General features: G+C 42.8%; 3 protein-coding genes across 19 annotated transcripts in view; 1 reads left to right on the plus strand and 2 right to left on the minus strand.

Annotated features, from left to right (window-relative positions):
• The window catches only part of CHEK2 (checkpoint kinase 2), a 60592-nt gene extending 55702 nt beyond the window's left edge, over positions 1-4890 (minus strand). For 4 of the 12 annotated variants that reach the window (XR_007352852.1, XR_007352853.2, XR_007352851.2 and 1 more), the window contains exons 1-3: positions 4801-4870; positions 2744-2855; positions 1831-2085 (exon numbers count right to left, since the gene is read on the minus strand). Coding sequence is in view for 8 of the 12 variants with exons in the window: in XM_048821543.2 (XP_048677500.1) it covers positions 1831-2080 (250 nt within the window). In the remaining 4 variants the exon portion in view is untranslated. The other 8 variants (XM_048821547.2, XM_048821546.2, XM_048821545.2 and 5 more) reach the window with 8 other exon arrangements.
• On the plus strand, positions 4818-16375 carry HSCB (HscB mitochondrial iron-sulfur cluster cochaperone). Of its 5 annotated transcripts, XR_007352855.1 has the most exons (7): positions 4953-5179; positions 5666-5762; positions 7651-7740; positions 8563-8707; positions 12269-12316; positions 12871-13020; positions 16195-16375. XR_007352855.1 is itself a non-coding variant. In XM_048821553.1 (6 exons), the coding sequence occupies exons 1-6, from the start codon at positions 4953-4955 to the stop codon at positions 16196-16198; spliced, it is 624 nt and encodes a 207-aa protein (XP_048677510.1). In that variant the 3' UTR covers positions 16199-16375. The 5 variants fall into 5 exon arrangements, 4 of the variants coding, with proteins under 4 accessions (XP_074976235.1, XP_048677510.1, XP_048677509.1 ...); XM_048821553.1 differs by lacking the exon at positions 12871-13020 and having other exon boundaries at positions 16182-16375; XM_048821552.1 differs by lacking the exon at positions 12871-13020.
• Positions 16376-19213: 2838 nt separating this feature from the next.
• Positions 19214-27662, minus strand: part of LOC125623047 (solute carrier family 2, facilitated glucose transporter member 11) — a 30542-nt gene continuing 22093 nt past the window's right edge. For both annotated transcript variants that reach the window (XM_075120133.1, XM_075120132.1), the window contains exons 8-13: positions 26508-26695; positions 25434-25544; positions 25223-25324; positions 22788-22863; positions 21360-21487; positions 19214-19519 (exon numbers count right to left, since the gene is read on the minus strand). In XM_075120133.1, coding sequence (XP_074976234.1) covers positions 19346-19519; positions 21360-21487; positions 22788-22863; positions 25223-25324; positions 25434-25544; positions 26508-26695 — 779 coding nt within the window. In that variant the 3' untranslated portion in view covers positions 19214-19345. The remainder of the gene's footprint in view (positions 19520-21359; positions 21488-22787; positions 22864-25222; positions 25325-25433; positions 25545-26507; positions 26696-27662) is intronic.

Here is a 27662-nt window from a genome sequence, read left to right on the forward strand (position 1 = left end):
ACTATGTGTAATCATAGTTAATTTTTAAATGGTGAAAAGCTAATTTAAGAACCAAAACACTACTATCTAGAGCAATGATTAGTAATAAACAAAACTGCAGCAACAAGAAAAAATGTCTAGATGTAGCAGTTAAAAGGTTCTCAAAAATCTAGGGATGAGACAGTCCCAAATAATGCTTCAATCCTTACAAACATACTTAGTTTTACTTATGTAAGTAACTACATTGGGATCACTCATGTGCATAATTGTTTGCAGGATCAGGGCTTAAAGTTTAGTAATTTCGGTGAGTCTTTCACACAACCTACAGGGAAGATGCAAAGGTTTTTTTTAAAAAATAGAAAAAACAAATGGTCGGGGAGGCTCAGGGTCAGTTGTAATGCTTGAAACTATTTAGTTTTTTTTTTTAAAAAGATTTACTACATTTTACGTTGAGGGTGTCCCTTTAAGTTTCTAGCCCTTATAACTGTAATAATAGTTTTTCAAACATGAATCTAGTTTTATATGATGTCCCCATTTCTGCAGATAGCTCCAAGGCTTCTGCGGTTGCTCACAACTTTGTCAGGCAACAGCAATGTAAGATAAACACAGCTCTGGTCAGTTGCACTGATGGACAGCTGTGAAATTGTCTAGAATAAGATTAATTTTAGATTGCTGGTGCTTGGGAGAACTTTGAGCAATAGTAGAGGTACTCAAATTTAGTATTGTAATGGAATGATCAATCCACTAGAGAAGTTTCAAAAATCGAAGGCTGGGGAAGAGTGACAGTAAGAGACCCATTCCCCTGCCCCCTACAGCATCCAGGAAGCTGAACAATGTGTAAAATAATGGAAACCCTTCTCCTTAACAACAGCTAGGAGATTTTGGGAAGGAGACTAGAAGCAGAATGCACCTTTTCCCTTCCAGCAGCTAGAAGGGAGGTAGAATTTCAAATTCATTAGACAACTCCTAGCTAGATTCTGATATAAAAGAAAATATTTTTGTATCGACTCTGAGCTAATAGACATGGTAATTTTTCATATCCCTTTTTAAGAGGAATCACAGTTACCATAAGAAAAATGCAGACACTGCCTGATAGAACTGTGACAGAACGGTTATAAATTTATTCTCCTATTTATCTATTTTAAAAATAAGATAATTGTGCATTATTAACGAAGAAAAACCTAATGGCAGATCGCTAACAAGCAAGTGAAGCCTGCTGTGGCTTTAAGGACTATCTGCTCCACATCAATACAGCAGACTGGCATGAGATCATGGTAAAAGCACTGCTCTCACAGTATGTCTGCTAGCTAAGTATGTTGATCTGCACTTGACTTGCTCTGCCTAAGACCAGGAAGAGCATACAAACTGCTACTGAGTCACACAGATTAAAACATCTTTTTTTAGTTCTAGCAGATAAATGGCATGCACCTAGGCATCAAATTATTCTTCGAAATGTCATTATTCTTTTTCCCACCCTGGGTTCAGTAATGAGACAAGTTAAAAGAGTTTGTCTCATTCTGCTCTGGGGTCAAATTCTACAAATATATGGCTATACTAACATTCAATAGTACAAAATCTTAGCCAGGCAAATAGGGAGGCAGTAAAGGAGAATTCTTGAAAGAATTCTTCCTCCAGATTGATAGATGCTGTATATCTTTGTTCCCTATGGCAGCAACATTACTTACCAAATATACACTCCCTACAAAAATCCAAACAAAAGCTGCAATCACACCATCAATTATACTTTACCATTAATTCAAAAGCGAAATATTCCATTTTATTAAATTTCCTCAGGATTTTTGTCCTATTACACACATTGGCTTGAGAGAACCCACTATGGTATATACATACCATAATTGCAGAAACCCTTTCCAAGTGCAAAGAGTCGACCCCATGGCTGAGGAACAATTTCTTCAGGTTCCTGATCCTCAGGAATTGAAGGAAGTTCCTGAGTAGGAACTGTGTCTAAAGAACTGAGGGTCCCAGAACTGGAAGAAGACTGACTGGCACTCTGTGATCCACTGGAGGAAGAACTTGTACCACTCTGAGACTGCTGGGCACCTTGAGATTGCTGGGATTCATTTCCAGTCTCCCGAGACATCTTGGCTTCAGAACCAAAGTTTAAAACAGAGATTACTTTATATTGTATAGGATTTCTCATCACCAAAACTAATTCAGCTGACAAATATTTAAATACAATTAAAACAGACATTGTAGTAGTTTTCAAGGTGAAATTTCTGGCCTAAAGAACTCAGCAGACTTGTGGATAATGTTTAGTTTGCTCTATTTTTTTTTTTTTTTGCAATCCACTTCAATTGAACAAGAATTTACCAAACAAAACAAAAAAGCGTGTAACACTCCCTCTGCTGGTTGTACAGCAGTAGTTAAACCACAATCCCTGACTTTTGGATAAGCCCTTCAGGGCACGGATTTCATATGCATTTGTGTAACACACAGCAATTATCCAGTCCTACAGTAACAATAGCTCTCCAAACAGAAAGAGACAATTAGAAAATGATTCAACTTGGCAAAAAGAATGCTACAAGTAGAAAATCCTGAGCAAACAAACATTCAATATTATAGAAAACTTCTGATGCCATCCCTTCCCATTATTGGTACCATTCTTGAAAAAGGGGACAGTCTGTGGTGACAGTTTATTTTATAAAAACAAACTTCATTTTATACTACTTACTACTCTGATAAAATGCTGGACAGCCCAAGAGAGGTTGTTTGTTTTGTTTTTGCCTTAGCTTTGGATACAAACCTAAAGTCTCAACCTTGATTGCAGATACTCTACACAGGTACACAATGACATGAAGCTTATAAAATCAGCTGCTACACATGTGCAAGAAATAGGCATCAGAGCACAAAATAACCTGCAAAGTAGTTAATGAAGATGATAATGATCATGTATGTCCATAGTACATTTCAGCTAAAGAGATCCCAAAGCACTTCTCCACATTACTGATCATTCCAGCAGCAATTGCTTAGCCCTCATCTAAGATGCAGCTGAGCGTTTTCACAATGTACTGTAAACACTAGACTAGAGCATAGGATGGAAAGTAAAAGATGCTGTATACATTTAACCCAACAGAGACAGAGAGCATTTTGGGGACTGTTGTAATAGGTGCTGTAGAAACCACTAAAACAGATAGTTATGGGGCAGGGGTGGGCAAACATTTTGGCCCGAGGGCCACATCGGGGTGCAATACATCGGGGATGTTGGATGGGGTGCGATCCCAGTTACTACAGAGAATTCTTTCCTGGGTATCTGGCTGGTGAATCTTGCCCATATGCTCAGGGTTCAGCTAATAGCGATATTTGGGGTCGGGAAGGAATTTTCCTCCAGGGCAGATTGGAAGAGGCCCTGAAGGTTTTTTGCCTTCCTCTGCAGCATGGGGCATGGGTCATTTGCTGGAGGATTCTCTGCTCCTTGAAGTCTTTAAACCATGATTTGAGGACTTCAATAGCTCAGACATAGGTGAGAGGTTTTTCACAGGAGTGGGTGTGTGAGATTCTGTGGCCTGCGTTGTGCAGGTCACACTAGATGATCATAATGGTCCCTTCTGACCTTAATATCTATGAATTTATGAAAACTGTATGGAAGGCTGGGTAAGGAAGGCTGTGCCTCCCGAAACAGCCTGGCCCCGCCCCCTATCCGCCCTCTCCCACTTCCCCCCCATGCCTGACCCCCTCAAAACCCCCAACCCATCCAACCCCCCTCCCACTCCTTATCCCCTGACTGCCCCCTCCCAGGACCCCTGCCCCTAACCCTCTCCCGGGACCTCACCCCCTATCTAACCCCTCCCGCTGCCCTGACTGCCCCCCCCAGAACTACTGCCCTATTCAACTGCCCCTGTTCCGTGTCCCCAGACTGTCCTCCAGGGCCCCCCTGCCACTTATCCAAACCCCCGGCCCCAACCCCCTTACCATGCCGCCACGCCGCCTGGCCGGAGCCAGACACGCTGCCTCGCTGCCCTGCATGAGTGGGCAGTCCTGCCGCCCTGAGTGCTGCCCACGCAGCGGTGTGGCTGCAGGCGGGGGGGGGGGGGGGGAGCTGGGGGGGAGGGGCCAGAGGCTAGCCTCCCCGGCCAGGAGCTTGGGGGCCGGGCAGGACGGTCCCCTGGGCTGGATGTGGCCTGCAGGCCGTAGTTTGCCCACCTCTGTTATGGGGAGACAAGAGGCTATTACCTAAATGGAAACACAACAAGGACACTAGTGCAAAGGCCCCAACTCTGGCAGAGAAACGCAAGGCTGCGGGTGCCACGAGAGGGCAGTTCAGGTCACCTGCCGAAAGCCCTGCTGGGCGCAGACTCCCCGTCACAGGCAGACTCCCCGGCCTCCCCGCAGAGAAATGACTTTCGGGCGGGAGAGGTAACGTGCCCCGCCCCCACAGCGCGGGCAGCTTGGGCCAGGCACCTGCAGCCGCTGGCAGAGAGGTACGTCACTGCGGGGGGGTGACACAGACCCCCCCCCCGCCCATCGCCCCCCCCCGTCTCCTCGCGCCTTGCTGCGCGGGACCCGCTGGAGCGCGGCCTTGGCAGGGAGCGCTCCGAGGGCCGGGCCTGCGGCCGCCACGGAACAGAGACCGGCGCAGCCGGCGCCAGTCAGCCGCGCGGAGGAGGCGGCGTCGGCGCCGGGGGGTCCCCCGCTCAGACGGCCCGGCCCGGCCCCGACGCTCGGGCGCGCGGCGCGGCGGGCGCAGGCCGAGGCCGAGGCCGGGGCCGGGGCCGGGGCCGGACCTACCGGCGCGCGCAGACTCCGCGGGGCGGGCTCGCGCAGGGGGGCTGAGCCCCACGCGAACCTGAGACCCGGACTCACCCGCGCGCGAGGACTGAATGAACGCGGACCCAACTCCGAGCCCGAGCGCGCCGCTCACTGCGCATGCGCCCCGCGCGAGTCTTCTTATAAACTCAGCCAATCCGGCTTTAGTGGGTCTCGCGGGGGCTGCTGGGAGTTGTAGTTCCGGCCCGATGTGGGTTGTGTGGAGGGGTCAGCTCTGCAGGGCGCTGTGGGGCTCTCGGGCTCCAGCCGCCTCTTCTCGGCCGCGTAGTGCGGAAGCCGGCTCGCTCCCCGCCCCACGCTGCTGGAGTTGTGGTATCGCTCTCCCCGCTCCCGGGGGGCTCCCTCGCTTCTGTCCGGCCTGCCAGGCCCTGCAGCCGCCGGAGTCCCAGCCTGACCTCTTCCGCCTGATGGACTGGTGAGGGGGTGGGAGGCCGGAGCGGGGCTGAGAACCAGGGGAGGGCCTTGGAGGTTAGGGCTTGAAGGGAGTGTGAGGGTGGGGGAAGGGCTGGGAGGCCGGAGTGGGGCTGAGAACCAGGGGAGGGCCTTGGAGGTTAGGGCTTGAGGGGAGTGTGAGGGTGGGGGAAGGGCTGAGAGGCCGGAGCGGGGCTGAGAACCAGGGGAGGGCCTTGGAGGTTAGGGCTTGAGGGGAGTGTGAGGGTGGGGGAAGGGCTGGGAGGCTGGAGCAGGTATGAGAACCAGGGGAGGGCCTTGGAGGTTAGGGCTTGAGGGGAGTGTGAGGGTGGGGGAAGGGCTGGGAGGTTGGAGCGGGGCTGAGAACCAGGGGAGGGCCTTGGAGGCTGCAGCTGCGGGTGCGGGAGGTTAGGGCTTGAGGGAGTTCGGGGGTTGGGGACAGTAGTTGGTTAGCTGTCGCTCTCATGCTTTCCCTCTTCTTTCTCCCCAGCGATCGCTCATTCAACATCAATGTGCAGCAGCTGCAGCAGCGATTCCGGAGCTTGCAACGCTCCCTGCACCCTGATTACTTCACCCAGAGACCCCAGGTTAGGAGTTCGGGGTGATGAAGACTTGCTCTTGGGCCTCCAGGCACAGGCCTTGGTGTAGGAGAGTTGTCACCTTTTCCAGTGAAAGTCACCCCAGTGAAAGGCATGGTGACAACTCATTGGCAGCTCAACAAGTGCATTTATTTGGGAACCAGCTCCCAAATCTGTGCATCTGTATGGACTGAGTACAGGGGTGGGAGGTGGAGCCCAGGGTTCTCTAATCACTGCCCCGACTTGCTCAGAAGCTTCATATACATTCCTAGTTTGCACTGCAAGTTCTCTGCCTATGAAATGGAATGATTTTCACTTGAGGTAGAGAGAGACCTTTTTTATTTGGAGGGATGCGAGTTTTTTTTAAAAGTCGCTGTTGAATGTCACTTTAAAAAGTACTTTGGTCCCTAACTGAGTTTGTCCACTTCTAATAAAGTGAGATAAACAAGCTTCTATTCCAAACTCAATTTCCTTTATTAATACAATCCCTAAAATTTGGGGAAGAGGAGGAAGCCCTTCACACCCCCAGGCTATCTGCACCCATTCTCTCACTTTCCCAGCGCTTGAGGCTTATATCAGTGATGTTTGGAGGATGTAAAGTGTACTTATTACGGTTAATCAATGTCATTATGTAGTCTTCCCCTGTTCCTCTGACGTGGTGTTTCTTTTGGGTCCACCCAACCACCAGAACCTAAGGTTTTCAAATTTTCAAAACACTTCCATTAATTGATTCTCTCCATTTTTGGATGTCTGACCTCCTTGAGATTCCAGGGGCCAGATTTTCAACTGTGGTGAGAATACATACTTCCCTCTGAAAATTGGGCCCCAGGAGTATGTTTACACAGCCCACAGCAGCAAGCCTCCCAGCCTGGGTTTATTGACTCGGGTTAGCACTCTAAAAATGTCTGTATAGACAGCACTTTGATGGTGTGGTTTAGGCTCTGGAGTTCAGGCTCTGAAGCCCACCCCGCTCCCTAGCTTCAGAACTTGAACCACAACTTCAAAGCATTGTCCAGAGCTATTTTTAAAACACCAGTTCAAGCCCTGCTGATCCAAGTATCAACCAGGGCTGGGAAGCTCACTGCCATGGAGTACGTAGACATACCCTCGGAGTCCCAAGTTACAGTTTTTGAGTTTGGATCCCTTTTTTGGAAAACTTTGGTTTGGTTGTTTGGAAGCATTTTCTGCAAAGACAGACTATGCACAGACATGCTTAGTGTGAGATTTAAGAGGTCAAATTACAAGTTAGTCTAGCTCAGAGGTTCTCAACCTTTTTTTTTTTTTTTTCCTGAGGCCACCCCAACATGTTATAAAAACACACCAGCCTTCCTGTGCCACAGCAACTGCTTTTTTTGCATATAAAAGCCAGGGCCAGTGCTAGAGGGTAGCAAGCAGGGAATTGCCTATGGCCCCACATCACAGGGGCCCCTGTGAGTCTAATGCCTCTGTTTTCTGCCCTGGGCCCCAGTGAGTCTAATGCTGGCCCTGCTTGGCAGACCCCCTAAAACCTGCTCACAGCCCTCCAGAGGGCCCCAGACACCTGGTTGAGAACTGCTAGTCTAGCTGAAGAAAAGCAATTGATGTCCTGCATTTTAAAATAACGAAAAAATTTAAACTTTGATCACAGAGGTAACAGATTTTGAACCAGTAAAGTGCTGGTATTCACTGGGTATTTCTAATGTACGCAGCATTCTTATCTAGATCCATAACAGTTTAATTCTTTTGGCTTCCTTAAATGTTTTGGTAGAGATTTTATTGCAATTAAAGATTGCACTGATGTGTACTGTTTGTATAGTAATTTTATTTCTTTACTGCTGACTAAATGGCATGATTTGGCTTTTATTGTAAATATGGTAATTCTGTGTAATAAAGATATTTCTGGATCTTCTGTTGACAGAAAGAGCGGGACTTTTCTGAACAACACTCTTCCTTGGTTAACAGAGCCTACCAAACCCTTCTAAGTCCCTTGAGACGTGGATTGTACCTAGTAAGGTGTCTAATATATACTGTAGAATCGCACCATAAACATGCAGAGATGACTGTAGTTTGTTACAGTATAAAGAACCAAATCCTGTGTACCTCCTCTACTGTTTTTCCACCATTCATATACTTTCACAAGAGAAAACGGGAATATTTGAGACTGAAGAAGGCCAAAGAGTTCCTCTGTCCCACCTAGTTAGCATCTTTACTATGGAATAACTTTTTTCTTTTATTATTTTTATCACTGTAATCTCACTAAGGCTATGTCTATACTAGAGACCTTATACCAGCATAGCTGTACCAATTCTGCTGTGCCATTGTAAGATCTCTCGTGTAGCCGCTCTAAGCTGACAGAAGAGAGCTCTCCTGTCAACATGTTAAACAACCCCCAGCAAGCGGCAGTAACTACATTGGCGGGAGAAGCTCTCCCACTGACCTATTGCTGTGCACACTACCACTTATGTCGGCAAAACTTATGTCACGCAGAGGGGTGGGGTTTTTTTATACCCCTGAGCCACATACACTTTGCCAGCATAAGTGGCAGTGTAGACATGGACTATAGTCTGTCACCCATCCAACAGATTACTTATCTCTGAGCAAAGATGTACCTTCTATACTTACTTTAAGCCTTGCCCCTAACCACTCCCAGTGCCCCTTTGTGCATTAGCCAACTGCTAATTTTGGAGCATGTCTACACAGGGAGTTTTTCCTGATGAACTCCACGTGTAGATAAACTCTTAGTGACTTGATAGTTTGGAAAGTGGTTGGGATTGAAATACAGGCCTGGCAGCAGCAGATATTGTGAGCCCATTGTTTTCTTCTTCACCAGCTGGAGCTGAATGGAGTGGAACTGGCAAAAGGGACAGACAGTGACATAGATGTGGAGTTCCTCAAGGAAATCATGGAAATCAATGAGACGCTGGCAGAACCTAATAATGAGGCTAAAATAGAAGAGATTGAAAGTTTCATTGAAGGTGAAGTCTAGACTTGTCTAATGTACAGGAATAAGTTACAATGCTATATTTTCTATAATGTGACAGAAGGCTAGTCTCTCTAATTAAGGTGATGTAATGTGGGGAGGACTGCCCCATAACACCTCCTGCTGCCTGAGCATGGCACTGTAAGTGCTCCCTGTCCAGGGCCCCCTAAGAACACCACACAGTTCAAAAGGGTCTAAAGCAAAATTCCCATGTTAAGGTTCTACTTTATTAAATTTAAATATACTTGAAATAAGTCTCTCCTTTTGAGTGCAGGGTTTGCACAGCCCTCCCCTTGGGGACTGTATTTCTTAGTCCAGCCTGCGATCTCTCCACTTGGGCCCAAGGGTGCACAGCCCTTCTTTGGCCCTGTGGTTCTCTGGGTCCAATTCAGTCTCTACCTTAATCTTCTGCAGCACTTATCTGCAGCCACTTTTTTCCAGCCACCTGCAGCCCCTGGGCTTCTGTCCTGCTGCTTCTGTCTCTAGAAGCACACCATCCAGGCTCCTTGTTCTAGAGAGCTCTCCTGGGAGATACTGTGTCTAGGAACCCTTTATCAAGCTTATTAATAAATGGCCAGTCAGTCACCCAGGGATTTAGTTGGTTCCAGAATGGTTTGAGTTGGCTTATTCTCTCTATCACAGGTAGGCTGGTCCGTAACGCCCCTTAAAGGGCCAGCTCTGTGACAGGAGGAAGTTAAGAAAATAGCTTTTCCACATTTTCCTATGTTTTTCATCATTATGTTGAATAGGACAAACTTTAGTCCATGTCCTTGTTTTTATTCTGATTGCTTTAGATCCTCTATCATTCTGTCCTTCTATTTTGCATCCCCTGCACATATACACACCTCTGTGTTCTTAATCTAACACTTACCACTATAGTTGTTCACTTGTCCCCTTACCTGATCAGTATTTATCTTTTTATGTTCAGCTATGGTGTGCAAACCCACTGAGGCCTGCAAAAGCTATAAACATAAGAGGGCATCAAACAAGTTTAAAACCCAGCAAAACAGAGAATCAACTCAAGCTTGCTTTTAGAAGTGTGTTCCTTCCTCCTCAACCTTCATTTCCACTGAAGGTTTCTATTGTCATGTATGTGGACTTCATACTTTATCTGCCTTAGGAATTCTGCTTATATACTTTCAGCATTGTGTGACTGCTCCCCTGGTATCTATGAAATAGGACTCCTTTCGGGTTCCTCTTTTTTTTAAAAAAAGGAAGAGGAGCAGTATATCGGTTTGACCAACGTAGTGTCTAGTGCCTAATCTCCAATTTCTCTTTTCTCCTTTCATTGTGCCAATTTTCTCTTAACTAGTGGATAATTTTTTTTTAATTTAGCAATTTTCCTGTTTGTCTACAGAGAACGTAAATATCATTACCACTTCTCTTTTTTTAATTGACCTCTCACTTCTCCTGTCCCAGATGAATATGTATACATAGCGTACTAGCGATTGTCATGGGGGTCTGGATACCAGTTTGTGCTGGTAGATTGAGCTGCAAAACCACTTGCATTTTCTCCACCCAAACTGCAAACTAGATAACTTACACTGCTTGCCAAGGTGCCCCTGAAAAATAGAGTTCCTTTTTATAAGCAATCTAAAAAGGACTTTATTAGTTCAGCTTTATTAGTCCGATGCAGGTGTGGCCACAGCTTGTTATAAAGGCTACCTTTTCAAAGCAAATATTTTTTCTGTTAATGTTGTTAACAGAATTTTGCTTTTTACAGCAAAATTCCATACGGGCAATATCATTAACAAAATCTTACTAACAGGAAATGTATCTAGTGCCTGTTATAATCTATATAGCAAGCTTCTAACTAGTTTGGCAATAAGAAAATGTGGATGTAGCTTTTGAATAATGGTTTAAACATGTTTGAGGTCATGTTGCCTATAAAGAGAAATATATTATTCAGTGTTTGAAGTTGTCAGGATAAAGAGTAATGGGTTAGTGTGAAGGAAGTATTCAGCGTGGAGATTGAGAAAGTGTTAAGACTGATGGGGGAAGTAATTCTTGGCTCCAAAGAGATAGTGGAGCAACGCAGAAGCCCAAAGATCAATTAATTGATCTTTAAATATTCATGGTAAATAGGCCCAATGGCCTGTGATGGGATGTTGGATGGGGTGGAATCTGAGTTACTACAGAGAATTCTTTCCTGGGTATCTGGCTGGTGAGTCTTGCCCATATGCTCAGGGTTCAGCTGATCGCCATATTTGGCGTCGGGAAGGAATTTTCCTCCAGGGCAGATTGGAAGAGGCCCTGGAGGTTTTTCGCCTTCCTCTGTAGCATGGGGCACCGGTCATTTGCTGGAGGATTCTCTGCTCCTTGAAGTCTTTAAACCATGATTTGAGGATTCAATAAGCTCAGACATAGGTGAGAGGTTTATCGCAGGAGTGGGTGAGTGAGATTCTGTGGCCTGCATTGTGCAGGAGGTCAGACTAGATGATCATAATGGTCCCTTCTGACCTTAATATCTATGTAAGGAGAGCTTAGAGAAGACATTTAGGAAAATGGTGTGGGGAGCAGTGCTGTGTGATGCAAGAGCTCAAACTGGAAAATCTTGGGAGTCTTTTCTGGCTTGACAATCTATCACTCTGTGACAGAGAAACTTTCACTGAACTCCAGCAAGCACTGAAAGTTTGAGGGCTTGTCAACTGTGGAGAAGTACTAGGTGGATGATGGTTCAGAAGGATAGTTAATAAATTGGAAGGTTACATAGTGATGAACAGTCTGAACTTCAGCTGTCCACAGGGGACACCAGTGCAATCTGATGAAATGAAGATATAGAGTTTGAATACAGCAAGTCTCATCTACTAAACAAAGGAGAGGATAGTCGAGCATGATATGGAACATAGTAGGGAGCTGTGAAAAGTCCTCTGCTCAGAGGGACCAGAGTCACTCAGTAAACTTTTCTCTAAATATTAATGCTAGTCACCATGACAAGAGAACATATATACTATAACAACACGGTCACCAGTTTCAAAGAAGGTTTTAAATCACTTTACGGTAGAGCATGTTAATATGGAGAAAATGTAGCAAAGTATTTGGTTTGAAGAGCCTTACACTTTCACCCACAAAGTTTAAAGTATGGTAACCGTGTATTTGGGAGAGTGCTGTAAGAGTGTGTTCTCATCCTGCCTACTTTGTCCATTAATGTGTTCTAGGTAGTGGCCAACTATCAATTCAATGGTGAAGTATTTTCACACTTTCATTCTGCAGGGTTAATAATTCTGGCTGCAAGAAATAATAGCAATAGTCAGTATTGTGAAAGGGTAAAATAAAATTCAGAGTGTAAGCTGAACTTTTAACCAAGCTACTAGCCCTTAAAGTTCGTGATGACATTAGTCTCTGTATTTACACTAAAATTCACTTCTTTGATTTGGTGCTAAACTGTTTGTTTAATAGCTAGTGACAGAACAAAACAGTTAGCAAAAACGTTATTGCAAAGGTGCTGGCAGCATATCTGTTTCCCAGCATGAAGTCATAAGGCAATGTTATTGAAAGTGCTCAGTGAGCGTATATACAGCTTTGAATAAGACTATGTATTTTTTGTTTTTTACAGTTAAACGAGAAGAATTGACCAAGGATGTGAGCAAAGCTTTTGAAAGAGGTAGTGATCTCAGTTACTTCTTGAATTTTTACTGGTATAATGTCAGAGTAATGAGTGCTAAAAACAGCATGCTTTGGTATAAAGTATTTAGTGAACTACAGAATTAAAGTATCATTCACTGCCGTTAAAAATAAAAAACTTCCAGAAATTGATGGGCAAGCCAGTACAGATCCCAGAGTTCTGGTATCAAGCTTCTAGCAAGATGACCTGCTCAGTGAGCAGGCTGCTGTGTTTTGCACCAGCTTGTCTCTGAATAGTTTTATGATGTAGCTCCATGTGAGATGAAACCCTAATGGCAGTTGTACACCTTCCGTGAAAAGGACTGAAATTACCTCCACTGTCATCGCCACCTCTTTTCCTTCAACTCACTGTTGGCATGTCATTATTGTCTGGGTTAAGTCTCGGCCATCTTACTCTCATCCATACCCCAATTTTAGACACTGGCTGTGGCAGTGAACTACATTCTATGAGTCAAATGAGAGAATACTGACAATGCTGCGTCCCATGCCTCCTGGCTAACTCTCCTAACAGCCCCATATATGTCTTGAATGCAGGCAGGGTGACAAAATGGTACCCTTTGGGACCCCACAATTAACAGCACTTCGGGAAGAGAAGCAATTGCCAACTACACAGTGAGATCTTTCCAAGAAAAAAGAACAAAGCCACTGAAGAGCAGCCTTCTCCACTCCTGCTAGGGTCTGCTGGTGAGACATCTTATGATTAATGGTATCATAGGCAGCTGACAGATCGAATACCAGCAGCATGAACATCTGATGTTCGTTCATCTCCTGGAGAAGATAATCAACCACTGCAGTCTCTGCAATGCGAGTACAGACCTGGCCTTGGCAAAGTGTTGAAGAGAGCAAAAGCATTCTAGATCGTGTGAGCCATGTCTCACCACAGCCTTCTTCATAATCTTACCCAACATGGGATACAGGTCAATAATTAACTAGATTGTCAGTGTCAATTGATGACTTTTTGAGCAGTGTGTACTAATGCTTCCTTCTAAGCAGGATGCGCCCTGCCCTCACAGAGAGGCAAACAAAGGACCCACTATTCCCCACTGGTCTCCACCTGTCAGGCTTTGCTTCCCGGTAGTCAGGCCTACTGGTTGGAGCAGACGACAAAGCTGGACGTAGGGTTGGCACTAGGCCAAGGGTAGTGCTGGAACTGAGATCTGGGGACAGCCAGGGTCAGAACAGGAATCAGTGTCTATAGATAAGTCAAACAGGTCTGTAGCTGGAGTCCAGGTATATGACAGAGGTCAAAGCCAGTTGGTTCAGAATCAGGTAGGAGGGGGCCAGGAGACAGTGTAAGAAGTGGTCAGGAACAGGCTGGGAATCTAGAGAGTCTGATACACTGTGAAGCAGTAGCAGTGTTCCTAACTGGATAATGCTGTTGCACAGAGTGATTTGCAGCTCTAGGGGGGATGGAGAAATACCTGAGCCTGGGGGTCAGCTGACCCAGGCTCTGCTCAGGGATGGCTGAGTAACTGCAGGCTCTGTGGGAAAGGTAATTCACTGCAATATTGCCACGTGCCTGAGTGATGACTCAGTGCAGCTCTGTGGGAGGGACAGCTGAGTGAGTAGCCCTGGTTTGGCTGCAGGTTTGCCTCACATCACCTGCCAGGAAGTATGTGGAGCCAAAACACTGCCTGCAAGAAAAATCTCTCACCATCTTCAAAAAGAAAAGGAGTACTTGTGGCACCTTAGAGACTAACCAATTTATTTGAGCATGAGCTTTCGTGAGCTACAGCTCACTTGTAGCTCACGAAAGCTCATGCTCAAATAAATTGGTTAGTCTCTAAGGTGCCACAAGTACTCCTTTTCTTTTTGCGAATACAGACTAACACGGCTGTTACTCTGAAACTCACCATCTTCAGTACCTCAGTCAGAATCACTGCCTGAAACTACCAGCCAAGATGAGGCCCTTGTTCTGTCACCAGGAAATCAGACACCCCATCCGTAATCTGATCAATTTGGTCTGTAAAACAACAAATTTCCTCAACAGGAGGGAGTCAGACCAGCCACTGAACTCAGACTGTCCTGATTTAACAGACTATCTATAACCTAGAATAAACCTGCTGTCCAAGATTTTGCAGATGCTCTGGTAGAAGAAAATAACTCTTTCTTTACTTCCCAAACCTTCATGAAACAGCTGTTGAGCCTCTGCATGAGATTTCCACCACTGGCACTCTAGCTGTCTTCCTCTTGCTTAATTTGTTTCAGGTCCCCAGTAAATCAGGGTAACTGTGAGAATGAAACTAGCAAAGAGGGCACCTAGAAGTATTGTCTTCCCTAACCATCACAATTGTGGCCTAACAATGGAACAAGAATCTCTGGAACTCTTCTAGTTCCATTAATCAGTCAAGGCAGACCATTCAAAGAAGTCTCTCACCCTGACAGGAGAAATGAGCCCCAACCTCAAACCATAGGCAGTAACTGTTGGTCCATGATGCTAGTTTAAGATTCAGTTGCATAACTTGCAGTCCCAATCCAAAAAACAGGTCCAAAGAGTGGCCACTTCTGAGATTTGATCCAGTAACTACCTTTGATAGGCCCATGGCTTTCATGATGTTCAGGATCTCCTGACCACCTCAGAAGATTCATCATCCACATGAAGAGTGCTCTCCGTGACTTGAATCCTTCCCTGTATTTCCATTGCCACCAGGCTGAGGCATGTAGTCCCCTTACAAAGGAACTTGACAGTGCAGCAGATCCGGTGGTACACTAAAATCAGTCCTACCTTAATCCCATCTAGGGCTTGCATGCTAAATGGACACTTACTCTGTCAGATCCAGTTTGGCGAAGACTTCCTATAGTTCAGGTGGAATGCAATCAGCACTGCTACGCTTTCTCCCTACTGACCATCCTTGGTTCATGATATACCAAACATCTAACTGGTAAAAGCTGTGCCAGAACTCAGTCATCTACTCCTGTGGTCTCTACATCCCTACTCTGCCAGTGTCACTGCTATGGAATCAGTGGAAAGAGGAATTTAAGATCCTCCTTATCTCAGGGCCCTCACTCACCCCAGGGTACAAACCCTTTTATCTACCCTGTCTCAATTTTAAGATTCCCTCAACATTACAATCTTTCTTGGTCTCTTAGAGGCTGCCCACATTTCTAATTCCACAATCCCCCATAACCAGCCTCCCTCCCACAAACATAGGTACCTTACTAAGGGTTTCCTGATTATCTGCCCTGCTGGCCTCACATCTGTGGATGAAATTGCTTTAACTACAACATATTAGTGGATCCTTTATATTGAAGGATTTAATATTAACACCACTTAAAAAGAAATACGGAGCCTGAAGGCATGCTCCAGTGCTGTCTGAAAGAGCTCCTTTTACAGGCAGAGCCCTTCTGGCAGTGGTGATGGGATGGAGCCAGTCTTTGTTGTAGCAGTGGTTGCTAGCTAGGCTGCTGGGTCTTACTCCTGTTATGTCTGTGTCATATAGTTGTAATGGAAATAGTCCAAGCACGCCTCTGATGCCAGTCTTACAGTTTGATGCCTAATGGTCCACTGGGGTTTTTTTCTGTTGGTGCTTCTCAGAGAAGTAATTGGAGGGCACTGTTGTTGCATGTCTTTTCCCCATTCTTTGTACACCTTGTCTTTTTAGATTGTAAGCTTTTGGGGCAAGCCTATTTCTTATATTTGTTTTATAGAGTGCCTATTGCAAGGGGCGCCCGATCTTGACTGAGGCCTCCACTGTTACAACATTAGCTTTACTGTAGTACTCATGGTATTTGAGTTTTTTAAATTCATGTTTAGTTCTGTTATTGATATGGCCATTTTACAACAACAAAATGTTTTAAATTAAATTTCTAAGATGAAACAGACTCCATCCTAATATAAACTTCAGTTCTTTATTTCAGATGATCTTCAAGAAGCCAAGAAACTTCTAGCCAAAATGAAATACTTTGAAAACTTGGAGGACAAGGTGAAGAGCAAGAAGAATCCTTCCTGATATCACATTCTTTGCCATTAAGACCCGATCCACTTTTGATTAAAATAGTGATTTTGTAGTTTCTGATTCAGGAACTAAAAGCAGCACAACCATTGTGTGCCTCTTGATTTTTTCGGTCCTTACTTACCTACGGAAACAGAAGAGCTGTGTAAAAGACATCCATGTACCACCCAGTGTCATTAGTTTGCAGTCTTGAAAGTGGAATGTTGCTGTCATTATTGCTACCAACTGCTGAATTCCAACTGCTACCTTTGTGGCCACACTCCTTACTGTCAATACTTATAGATTCTGTATCCCAAAGTGTATAGCTACCTATCCCTAGTGGACAATAAATGAGTATGCAGATCACTGTTGCTATTGGGATTTAGTCAGGGCCCGATGCTGCACTGACATCAAAAAGTGTTGCCTAAGTAAGGCCTGAATGCCCACTTTGGTGGATTTTCCCGACTCCTTACCAAACGCTTACAGCCATGGGGAAAATGGTGCTTGTTTATAGGAAAAGTTTTAGCAAACATTGCTCACTGGAGAGTTTCTTGCAGGACCTGGAGACAGGTGGTAACAACATTCTCAGTTGTACTGAGGGCAGAGATTATTCAGGGTGGGAACGCATTTGCCTCCTTCAACCAGTGTGATAGTCGCTCTTACCTTGTTTACTTTCACTTTGATCAGGATGTGTTTAATATCCTACTTTTGCATGAACCTAGCAAGAAGAACCTTATCAAACTCTCCTGCTCAAAGCTGCCCTTATTTCCTTTCACATCACTGTGTGTTGGTGAGGCAGTTGAAAGGAGTAAGCAAAACTGGAGACTTGAGTGTACTTTGTATGTTGCCTTGTAAGGCTTAAACTAAATTCTTGGCCAGCTCTAGCTGTGCACTGAACAAACAGGGAGAGAGATATTTAGCCTTTTTTTGAGAATCTAAACCAGATAGGACCTTATTTCACACAAGAGATGAGTTCATGACTGTGCAGCAGGAGATATCTAGAGTAGAAATTAATTTATCTGTATATTGTAAAAACAAATGATTAAATTATTAGAATAACTTCATGGCAAGCAGTAAGAACACAGTGGCTTTGTTTGTTAGCCTTTTTCCCTAAAACTTCCCATTGATTTTACTCTTTAGGTCTATGTAGAGAAGAACCCCGGTGCCTATGCTGTTTTAATCATCATGTCATCTAAGCATGTTCTGAGTAGATCTAGACAAGAATGGTTAAAATGCTGACATCTCTACAGCAGTGCTCCTGCTATTATATCACTTGTGGAACTGCACCAGTGGTAGCATCAGTCGGAAACCACCAGAGAGCACATAAGTTACAGCTTCTGTAATAGATCCTTATAAGGTGAGGAAACAAAACAATCAAAGGGGAATGTAAATACTGTAATAAATTAAGACCTTTGGTGCTTCAGTTTTAAGGGAAATTTAAAATGTGAGTTCACTTTTGATTCAAAGTGCTGGCTGGACAGCCCTAGTGATTAAACAGAGGACTCTTCCACACTACAGGTACAGTATTGATAATTGAAGCTATACATCAGGGGTAGTCAATAGGCAGACTGCAGGCCAAATCTGGACCACCAGCTGCTTTTGAATGGACCCCAAAATCTTTTTATTTACTTATTATTGTTTCTATTATTATTTTCTTTCCTGGAGTCTGTACCTTGACCAAGAAATTTGGATCTTGATAAAAATAATTAACTACCCCTGCTATACATGGTCTTCCTGTGGTGTCAGTGTTCCCCAGTCCTGTCTTGGAATGACCCATCTCTAGGGAATGAGAGAAGTGTTCAGTTTCTGTCACAAATTGAATTTAGGCATCTCTGCTGCAGATACCATTTATTGTCTTTTTGTGACCAGGTATTTTCATCTACCAGGAGCCAGACTCAATGAGACTCAAATTATTTTCACACAGGTCACCAAATAACTGTTATGGTAGTTTCTGATTTTTTTTCTAATAGAGGCTGGATTTCAACCACTAATTTCAGGAAGGCCAGTTATATCCTGATCCCCAGTGCCATTCGGTCCTTGTAATACATTTTATCATGAATCATATATATAGTTTCTTACCTACTGCCTTCATTCCAATGGGATTCATTGCTTGTGTCCATTTTGTGCTGTCACAGAAATAGGACTGTGTAGGAGAAGCCTCAGGTAGGCTGAGGCCTGTCAGAGGAATTAGTCTTGATGACAGGAGGAGGAGTGTTTTTATGTAGTAACTAGAACAGGGGTTCTCAAATTGCGGCGCAACCCCAAAGTGGGTCGTGACCCCATTTTAATGGGTTCACCAAGGCTGGTGTTGGCCCTGAGCTCCAGCAAGTCTCAAGCCCAAGCCCCACTGCCCAGGGCTAAAATTACATGTCCCCTGCCCAAGGGCAGAAGCCCTTGAGCTTCAGCTTTGCCCCCCACCCCCACCCCGGACGGTGGGGCTTGGGCAGGTTCAGTCTTCGGTCCCCGCTCCTGGAGTCATGTAGTAATTTTTGTTCTCAGAAGGGGGTCATACTTTAATGAAGTTTGAGAACTGCTGAACTTAGCAGTAGGTTTTGCATTCAATGTGGCCATTCTTAAATGTTCAGCATTCTAATATCACATTAAAGTAATAGCTACATTTTATTTCAAGAAGTGATGCTCGAACCCCATTGCTGTCTCCTAAATTCTTCATATTGACACCTGATATGGTGAGAGTATGAGGCATGCCATGGATTCACATTGAATGTTTGGAGCAATCCCCCAATGAAGTCTGTACTCCCATGAGACCAGGTAATCAGCACTGTTTCTGCATGTGTACATTAGCCAAATGTCTCAACATTTTTATTGAATTGAGTCTTTTTCGTAGGCAGTACTGTATGTGTACATAAAATACAGTACTTTGACATTCCAGCAAGATTAGTCTACCTTTTAAATAAGTTTCACCTAATGATATAACAAGCTGCCTTTGAATACAGTCCTTAACATTTTTATATACTATATGGGATCATATGTGTATAATTTCCATTAATGTGGCTGCCTTACACCTGTGAGATGTGAAGTGCACTCTGAAATTAATTGCAGAGCTGCCTTCTTTCACATTATAGTTCTGTTTCCTTCTCTTTGATTCTTCCTCTGAAATTAAGGTGTTGAAATTCTTGTTTGATTTCCAGAAAAGATTTGTTTTTTGTCTCAGGAATGACAAAGAAGATGAAACTGGCAACCAATAAGCTTTCCAGTAAAAACACCACAAAGCAATACTGCTTCAGTCCATTCTAAAAACAAAATACAGGATGTTGGAGATTAATAAAAAAATCATAGTATTTTCTAAACTTAACTAGGTATTATTTACTAATTCAGATTCTATTGTCAGTCACTAACCGTGCCAAATCTAGGTTTTAAGTAAAAGGGAACAGATGGAGCTTCAGTTTACCCTATCTCTTTGTTGTATCATTAGCTGAAATGATCAATAGTAAAGTTGGTGATTTTTTTATTTTAGAACACTTCAAATCTGCAGGGAGATGCTTAGCTCTACTAGCAGTCCACAACAGGAACCCCTCTCCTGGCTTAAGAGCCTACATAGTTACGTAGGGAATGAATTGGGTGCCTGCCTTGCTCCACACAAAATGAGGAGTAGGAAGTGGTGCCCATGTTATAACATTTAGCGCACTGGTTAGAGAACTTAGCTGGGATGGGGAGAACTTAGATTCAACTTACCCTTTCCTTGATGGGGGAAGAGAGGATTTGAACAGGAGTTTCCTACATTTCAGGAGAGTGCACTAACCACTGAGCTACAGGATATTTTGAAAAAGGCATGCATCCGATGAAGTGAGCTGTAGCTCATGAAAGCTTATGCTCAAATAAATTGGTTAGTCTCTAAGGTGCCACAAGTACTCCTTTTCTTTTTGCGGATACAGACTAACACAGCTGCTACTCTGAAACCAGGATATTTTGAGGTAAGGGTCTCTTGGTCCCTTCTGTTGAAACTGTTCCACTGTGGATTAAATAATGAAACAGTGACTGGGCGAGAATGTGAAAGAATGACTCTCTAGTCCAGTGGGTTCAGGCACCCACCTAGAAGGTAGGAGACCCTATGTCATGTCCCCCTGCTGCAATGACTCCTTATATATCCACAGTGGAACAGCTTCAACAGGAGTGTCTGAGGACCCACCCACCCCCCATTAGACTTTTTGGTAGCTCAATGGTTAGCATACTCTCCTTAGAGGTGGTGTGAAAGACCTTCCCTCCCCCACTGCTACAGAAGGGGGAACTCAACCTGGCTCTCCCAAATTCCAGGTGAGTACTCTAACCAGTGGGCTAAAAGCTATAATGTGGATACCACCATCACTCCCTCCTATAAACAAGACTTAGGCACCTAGGTAACTTCATAGAGTCCACCCTATGTAAATACTTATTCTGAGAACACGTCAATTATTTGATATTTTTAGGGTTGCACGCAAAAGAGTTTCTCAGTTCAGTAGGCAGTATCTCTTTTCAGTAGTGTCTCTATATATTGAATTTCTTTGCAAGACCAAGTAGAGTAACTGAAATGATTAGACTAGAAATGGAATTTGGCAACATGTATTTTCTTCACTAAAATAATATCTCTCTTGACCAAAGATATTTTCCATTGTAAGTGATTGTCCTCAACTGAGTTTGGACAAATGTGGTATGGCCTCAAATAAGAAGTAAACCATTTGTTACAGAGTTATTACCTCTTTCTGATCTAACAAGCTAAGCAATAACAAGAGATGCTGACAGGAGATGTGACCTATGAATCTCTGAACTTGGTGAGAATTCTTTATACTTTTTCTTCAATTTTTTCTCATCATAAACCTAACCTGGAGATTAGTCCTCCATATGCAGTCTGACTTTATTGTCTTCTATTGTGTGTTTTTGTATTATTTGTAGATATCTAAAATAAACTTGCCTACTAAGAGTGACTGACTCTAATAATACCTTTGTTGAAGGAGAGTTTTCACTTATCTTAATCTAAGCACTAAGTTCTTTATTGTATAAAGAAGAGCAATTTCTGTGTCTAGGAAAATTTCTCTGCAAGAAGTCAAGTGAACATGAGGCAACTGAGAGAAGATAGTATATGTAACGGATACGTACCACTATAAAGGGGAAGAGCATTCCTATTGTGAAGAAACTCAGCCAACTAACAGATCCTCCTATCATGTAAGCAGCAGGACGTGAAGACTGGGTAAATAATTCAGCAGTCAATGTATTTGTTATACCACCTGGGGATCGATTTCAGAAACAGAACAGATTCTTAGGGTAAGTGTGCATTTTCAGGGAAAGTTTCAAGCAAAAACAAAAGAAAATAGTTGCTTTTGAATGTGCCATTAGCTGACCTGGATGTAAAAGATATAGATAGATCTATATATAAATCCTTTTTGTTAACCAAATTTTTTTTTTTTGGACACTTTTTTTGGTCCAGATTCTGATAACCCCTATTCAGAGTAAGGTGTACCCTTTTACAGAAGTAGTCTTATTAATTTCAGTGGAACTGCTCAGAGAGTAAGGTACAACTTAGCATGAGTAAGGGCCCATTAAAAGTACAATGACAACAAGCCTCATAGAATGATAAGACTGGAGGGGACTTTGAGAGGTCATCTAGTCCAGACCCCTGCACTCAAGGCAGGGCTAAGTATTATCTAGACCATCCCTGACAGGTATTTGTCTAACCTGCTCTTAAAAATCTCCAGTGATGTAGATTCTACAACCTCCCTAGTCCATTTATTCCAGTGCTTAACTACCCTGACAGTTAGGAATTTTTTCCTAATATCCAACCTAAACCTCCCTTGCTGCAATTTTAAGCCCATTGCTTTTTAACCTCTGAGGCGAGGACAACAAAAACAAATTTTCTCCCTTCTCCTTGTAATAACTTTTTATGTACTTGAAAACTGTTATCATGTCCCCCTCAGTCTTTTCTTCACCAGACTAAACAAATCCAATTTTTTAATCTTCCCTCATAGGTCATGTTTTCTAGACCTTCAATCATTTTTGTTGCTCTTCTCTGGACTTTCTCCAATTTAGCCACGTCTTTCTTGAAATGGGGCATTCAGAACTGGATACGCTACTGCAGTTGAGGCCTAATCAGTGTGGAATAGAGCATAAGAATTACTTCTCGTGTCTTGCTTACAACATGCCTGCTGCTATATCCCAGAATATTTTCTTTTTAGTTTTTGTTTTTTCAGGTGTTACACTGTTGACTCATATGTAGCTTGTGATCCTCTATGACTTTCTGATCCCTTTCCACAGTACTGTATACTTGCTTCCTATGTGGTTTGGGTGCATCAAAGATACCAGAATGAAGGCCACTTCATGGCCTTGAAGAGAGCATACAGTGAAGGAATGCACTGTATTGGTCATATCATCCTATGCCATTCTGTGCATTTGGGTTGTCTTAGCCGGAGCATCAGCATCCCTATGGGAAGTATTAGCTGTCTTGCTTACACTACGGACAATATTGGCACTATTTTAGAGATGATACATTTTAGGCAATTTTATAAACAAGAGTTCATGAATGTGCAATACCTGGACCTAACCCAAAGCTCAGGATGAAAGCAAATATAGATGCCATGCTCAAATGAGGCACCCAGGGGTACAGCTCCTGAAAAAAGAGCATGAAAAGTATTTAGTTCAGATTTCAGTCATCAGGTCTTAACATTTGGTTTAAAGTCAAGTGTTTAGCCTTTGAACCCATAAATGACTTTCTGAATAAATAACACAAAATTGGTTACTGACTCAGATAATAATTAGCTTTCAATAAATCAAACAAGTGTCTTCGAAGAATGAGAAAGTCATGTGTATTTAAATTAATCCCTGCTTCTTAGTATACTACAGTGTATAAATGAAATAATGTTTCAAATCCCACAGCTTGCCATATTTTGTTGTAAACTGATCAAATTCCATTTAGTCACTATCAGCCATTAATTGCTAGTAATAGCCAATTTCTTCTTGTTATTGCTTTTAAAGCAATAAAATACACTAGTCAATCAATTTCACAAATACTTAGTAGTGCTTGAGTCCCCATTGTTAGTAATATTTATAATTAGTAGATGCAAAACTTTCCTTTAAGTCTGTAAAATCAAAGTAAAATTCTGTATTATTACTAGGTTTCAGAGTAGCAGCCGTGTTAGTCTGTATCCACAAAAAGAACAGGAGTATTTGTAGCGCCTTAGAGACTAACAAATTTATTAGAGGATAAGCTTTCATGTACATTGGCCAAACTGGACAGTCTCTACACAAAAGAATAAAGGGACACAAATCTGACATCAGGAATCATAACATTCAAAAACTGGTAGCAGAACACTTCAGCCTCTCTGGCCACTCAGTAACAGATTTAAAGGTGGCAATTTTGCAACAGAAAAGCTTCAAAAACAGACTCCACCCAGAAACTGCTGAGCTTGAATTAATATGCAAACTAGATACCATTAACTTGGGTTTGAATAGAGACTGGGAGTGTCTGGGTCGTTACACATGTTGAATCTATTTTCCCATGTTAAGTATCCTCACACCTTCTTGTCAACTGTCTAAATGGGCCATCTTGACTATCACTACAGAAGTGTTTTTTCTCCTGCTGATAATAGCTCATCTTAACTAATTAGCCTCTCACAGTTTGTATGGCAACTTCCAACTGATCTGTGTGTGTGTGTGCGTAATATATATTTACAATATGTTCCATTCTATGTATCCGATGAAGTGGGCTGTAGCCTATGAAAACTTATGCTTTAATAAATTTGTTAGTCTCTAAGGTGCCACGAGTACTCCTGTTCTTTTTGTATTATTACTAGTTTAACTTTAATATAGTTTTATCACTGTTTAGCCTCCCACGGTGGAGCCCTATAATCCCATGGGCAGTCTATTATCTAAGTGTCATTAAACACATAAGTAATGTGTACAAACTTTCTAGGCCCGAATAATGAAATAACATTTATTTACATTAAAAACACAAAGGTTAGTATGATGGTGAAGCAGCACACTTATCAGAGGCATATGAATGAATTTAGCTGTATAAAACCAATTTTGTGTTGCATGTATTTTTGATAGCCTCCAATCTTCCCTTCCTTGCTAGTGTTCTATCTTTATAGGGGCAGAATTAAGGCAGTATAAGTACCTTAGCTGTGAACTTCCATACTTACAAGTATCTTAGTTTCTTGTAAATTTAAACATAAATCTGATTTGGTTGGCTTTTTAGTATTTCTTTCTATAACTACAATATTTGTACAGGACATTTACAGTTAAGTGACTGAAATGGAGTCTCAAACTTAACTTTTTCTTTAGGTAGTATTTTATGTGGGGATTATTATTAATTTAAAGTTAGAAAGTATATTTTGTCATTATTTAATCCTACCAGCATTAGACACAGAGCTCCAGAATTTATACTCAGGACCAAATCTTGAATGATAGCATTGTGATGTTGTTTGCAAATACGCTATTAGGTGCCAGAAACAAATTCAGAACTCTTGGGAATCCTGCAGTCAGTGCAATCAGAGGTTATTGGCTGTTAATCAATGTAATTCAGAACAAGGATAATCTGTATGAAATAGCAACTTCACAGCTGTAAATTTAATGTTTTCTGAAGGACTGCTATAGAGTAATAAGATGTCAGGACCCCATGAGCTTTTGGCCAATATTTCAAAAGTGACTAGTGATTTTGCATTCCTCGGTTTTTGAGTGCCCAATTTGAAACACCTAAGAAAGGCCTGATCTTCAAAGAGGAGGAACAGAGTTCTTTCTGAAAATGGGGCACCTTTAGCGATTTTTCAGTGCTCAAGCTGAGACACAACAATTTTTTTAAAAGTTTGGTCATGACCTACATTGTTGTTTAAACTGTGCAACTCTTGTTCCTTCTCTGACTGCCAAGAGAGGATGTTCTCCAACGTTAAAAGCTCTGCTGCTCTATAATCTCACAAATTTTCAAACAAACAGTATTGCATTTCATGGTCCACATGAGTGCTTCTTAATACCTGATACGTCAGGGAGAATGTTAACACTATGCACCAAAAGCTCATCAGGGTGTATCCTCCAATGATGAGCAGTCTTCTGCCCATGTAGTCAATCAGCAAACCCTGTGGACGGAATATCACTTTCTCAGTTAACACTGATGCCACATTCCCCCATCTCTCTTTTTCTATAATAAAAATAACAGGTATGGTAGAAGTAGAATTTATCACTTACGCAAGTGAGGGCTGTAAGGCATTCACAAGCTCCTGTGCCCAGAGTAACGTATGGAATTTTTTCTGCAGGGATCCCAGCTTGTTTAAAAATGTAACTTGCATAGAAGTAAATCTACAAGAAAATATCAACAGAGCTGTGCCAATGTGCTTGAGCAGTGAAATCATCAGCAACAGGAAGAATTGGGCTCATACACTAAGCAGCCTTTGAGTAAATTGCATCCTATAACTTACTAAAACCATGAAAACAAAAAGGGAAATCTATAATTCAATCTCTAGGTAAATTTACTGCTAACAAAAACAAATCTGATAGTCTGAACATTATCTTGTGAACAATATAAGAAAGAGTTTGCCTGAGCTATGATACATTCTAGTGTGTGTGAAAGATCACACAAAGTGTGCAGCCTGCACTTCCACACACAGTTGGAGCGAGACCAGGGCTAAGGCACATTAGTTCAGAGACCTAGTGGGAGCCCTGCTTATTCTGCAATCTGAACTCCAACCCTGCTTCAAGAGGCAAATGGGTTCCCCTTACTGTGTTAACCTAGAACTAGAAGTACTTTAAAAAAAAACAAAAACATCCAAAACATAAAACCAAACCCAAAAGTAATTTGTCCAAGGGAAAAAAGAAACAGGAGAGATTCAGTCATGAGAAGTGAAGCAAGATGTAGTAACTTAAGTTTTGCTGTTTATGCAACATGAGAGGGGATGATGGAGCTTTAATCATTTTGTCAAATGCCAATGACATAAAGACAAGCAGTAGTAGGGCTCTTGCTCCAGGAAACCTACGTATTATGCTGACTTTGGATAGAGAGAGTTAAAAAACAAAGCAAAACAAACTTCCACTCTATCATCCAAATTTGGCATTAATATTTCCTGATATTTTCAGTTGAATGAGGCTTTTCCCTATCGCCATCAGTAAAATAAAGATCCTCTCTCTTCTCCTATACCCCGTGCTCTCCATAGCTCCTATATCAGAGTTCCCTATTTTTAACGAAGATCAAAGCCAGATGGAAATTAGACAGGCAAAACTTTAAAACAAATTGTTTGGCTTCTGAATAGTGAGGAATTCACTTACAGCATTTATCCCACTGAGCTGCTGGCCCATAGTCATCACAATCACCGTAATGAGCTGCCACTTTACATTGCGATCACCAAATAGTTGCCACGGTTTCTTGGGTTTCTCCCCGTTTAAGGCAAAACGTTCTCTCTTTATATCTTCCATCTCCTCGTGGTAGTGCAAGGGCCCATGAAAACGCTTCAAAGCTAATAAGAAAAAATGACACGATATCTCCGTATGCCTCACCATACTTCCAAAACGACCTTAGACTCTGAAAATCCATCTATTCTCCTCTGTGAGCTGACCTTTGCAGGGATCTGAGCAGAAACTGTGATTTTCAAGGGAAGCGGGGAGACAAGCCATTATTTTATTTTGGCGGGGGGGGGGGCTGTTTGGTGGAGGTTGGTGTTCATTTTTCTTTTTGAATTTTTTTTTTGGGGGGGGGGAGATGGAGAGAGACTTAATTGAACTAGTTTCAGAGGAACAGCCGTGTTAGTCTGTATTCGCAAAAAGAAAAGGAGTACTTGTGGCACCTTAGAGACTAACCAATTTATCTGAGCATGAGCTTTCGTGAGCTACAGCTCACTTCATCAGATGTTTAGGAGCATAACCCATATTTTAAAGTGTTTTCCTAATAGAAACATTAGGCTCCCACATCAACCTGTGAATGAAAAAAAAGGGGGGGAGGGGGAGGTTCTAAACAGCTGAAAGGGAAGTACTGAGTACGTCACATCTCTTGTTATGCCAATTGTTATGTTGTGCCAATGGAATATGTTTAATGGACTAAAATAAAGAGACAGAGACATTTTCCTGTGTGAGCTCTTTTGAGAATGTAGTGCTTGTCTGGTTTCACCCACACAGTTGTTATTGAGGCATTTAGTGCACTGGAGGAGGTTGTGATAGGCATGTGTAGGATCCATGGATCTTGAAAGGTGTGTTGTATGCAGTGTTGATCATGGCAGCAGTGGAGGTATGTCTGTGCATTTTGCATCTGTTGTTCTGGCAAAGTCTGGTGATGCTTTGAGTTGGTGTGTCCTGGTCTGTGGGAAGCTTGCTTCTGATGTTGAGCTGGAGAGGTTGGGGGCTTGTTTGAAGGCCAGAAATGGGGGTTCAGGAAAGGCTTCTTTCATGATGAGGTCCCCATCAAGTATGGGTCGTAGTTGTTTGACGATT

Source organism: Caretta caretta, chromosome 15, assembly GCF_965140235.1.
Source record: "Caretta caretta isolate rCarCar2 chromosome 15, rCarCar1.hap1, whole genome shotgun sequence".
In the NCBI taxonomy this organism is placed as follows: Eukaryota; Metazoa; Chordata; order Testudines; family Cheloniidae; genus Caretta; species Caretta caretta.

Excerpts from the sequence above, each read along its gene's own strand:
- HSCB (XM_048821552.1), top strand. The coding sequence starts at position 4,953 with ATGTGGGTTGTGTGGAGGGGTCAGCTCTGCAGGGCGCTGTGGGGCTCT. Across the intron at positions 8,708-12,268 it reads GATTGAAAGTTTCATTGAAG|TTAAACGAGAAGAATTGACC; the intron begins GTGAAGTCTAGA and ends TGTTTTTTACAG. Across the intron at positions 12,317-16,194 it reads GAGCAAAGCTTTTGAAAGAG|ATGATCTTCAAGAAGCCAAG; the intron begins GTAGTGATCTCA and ends TCTTTATTTCAG.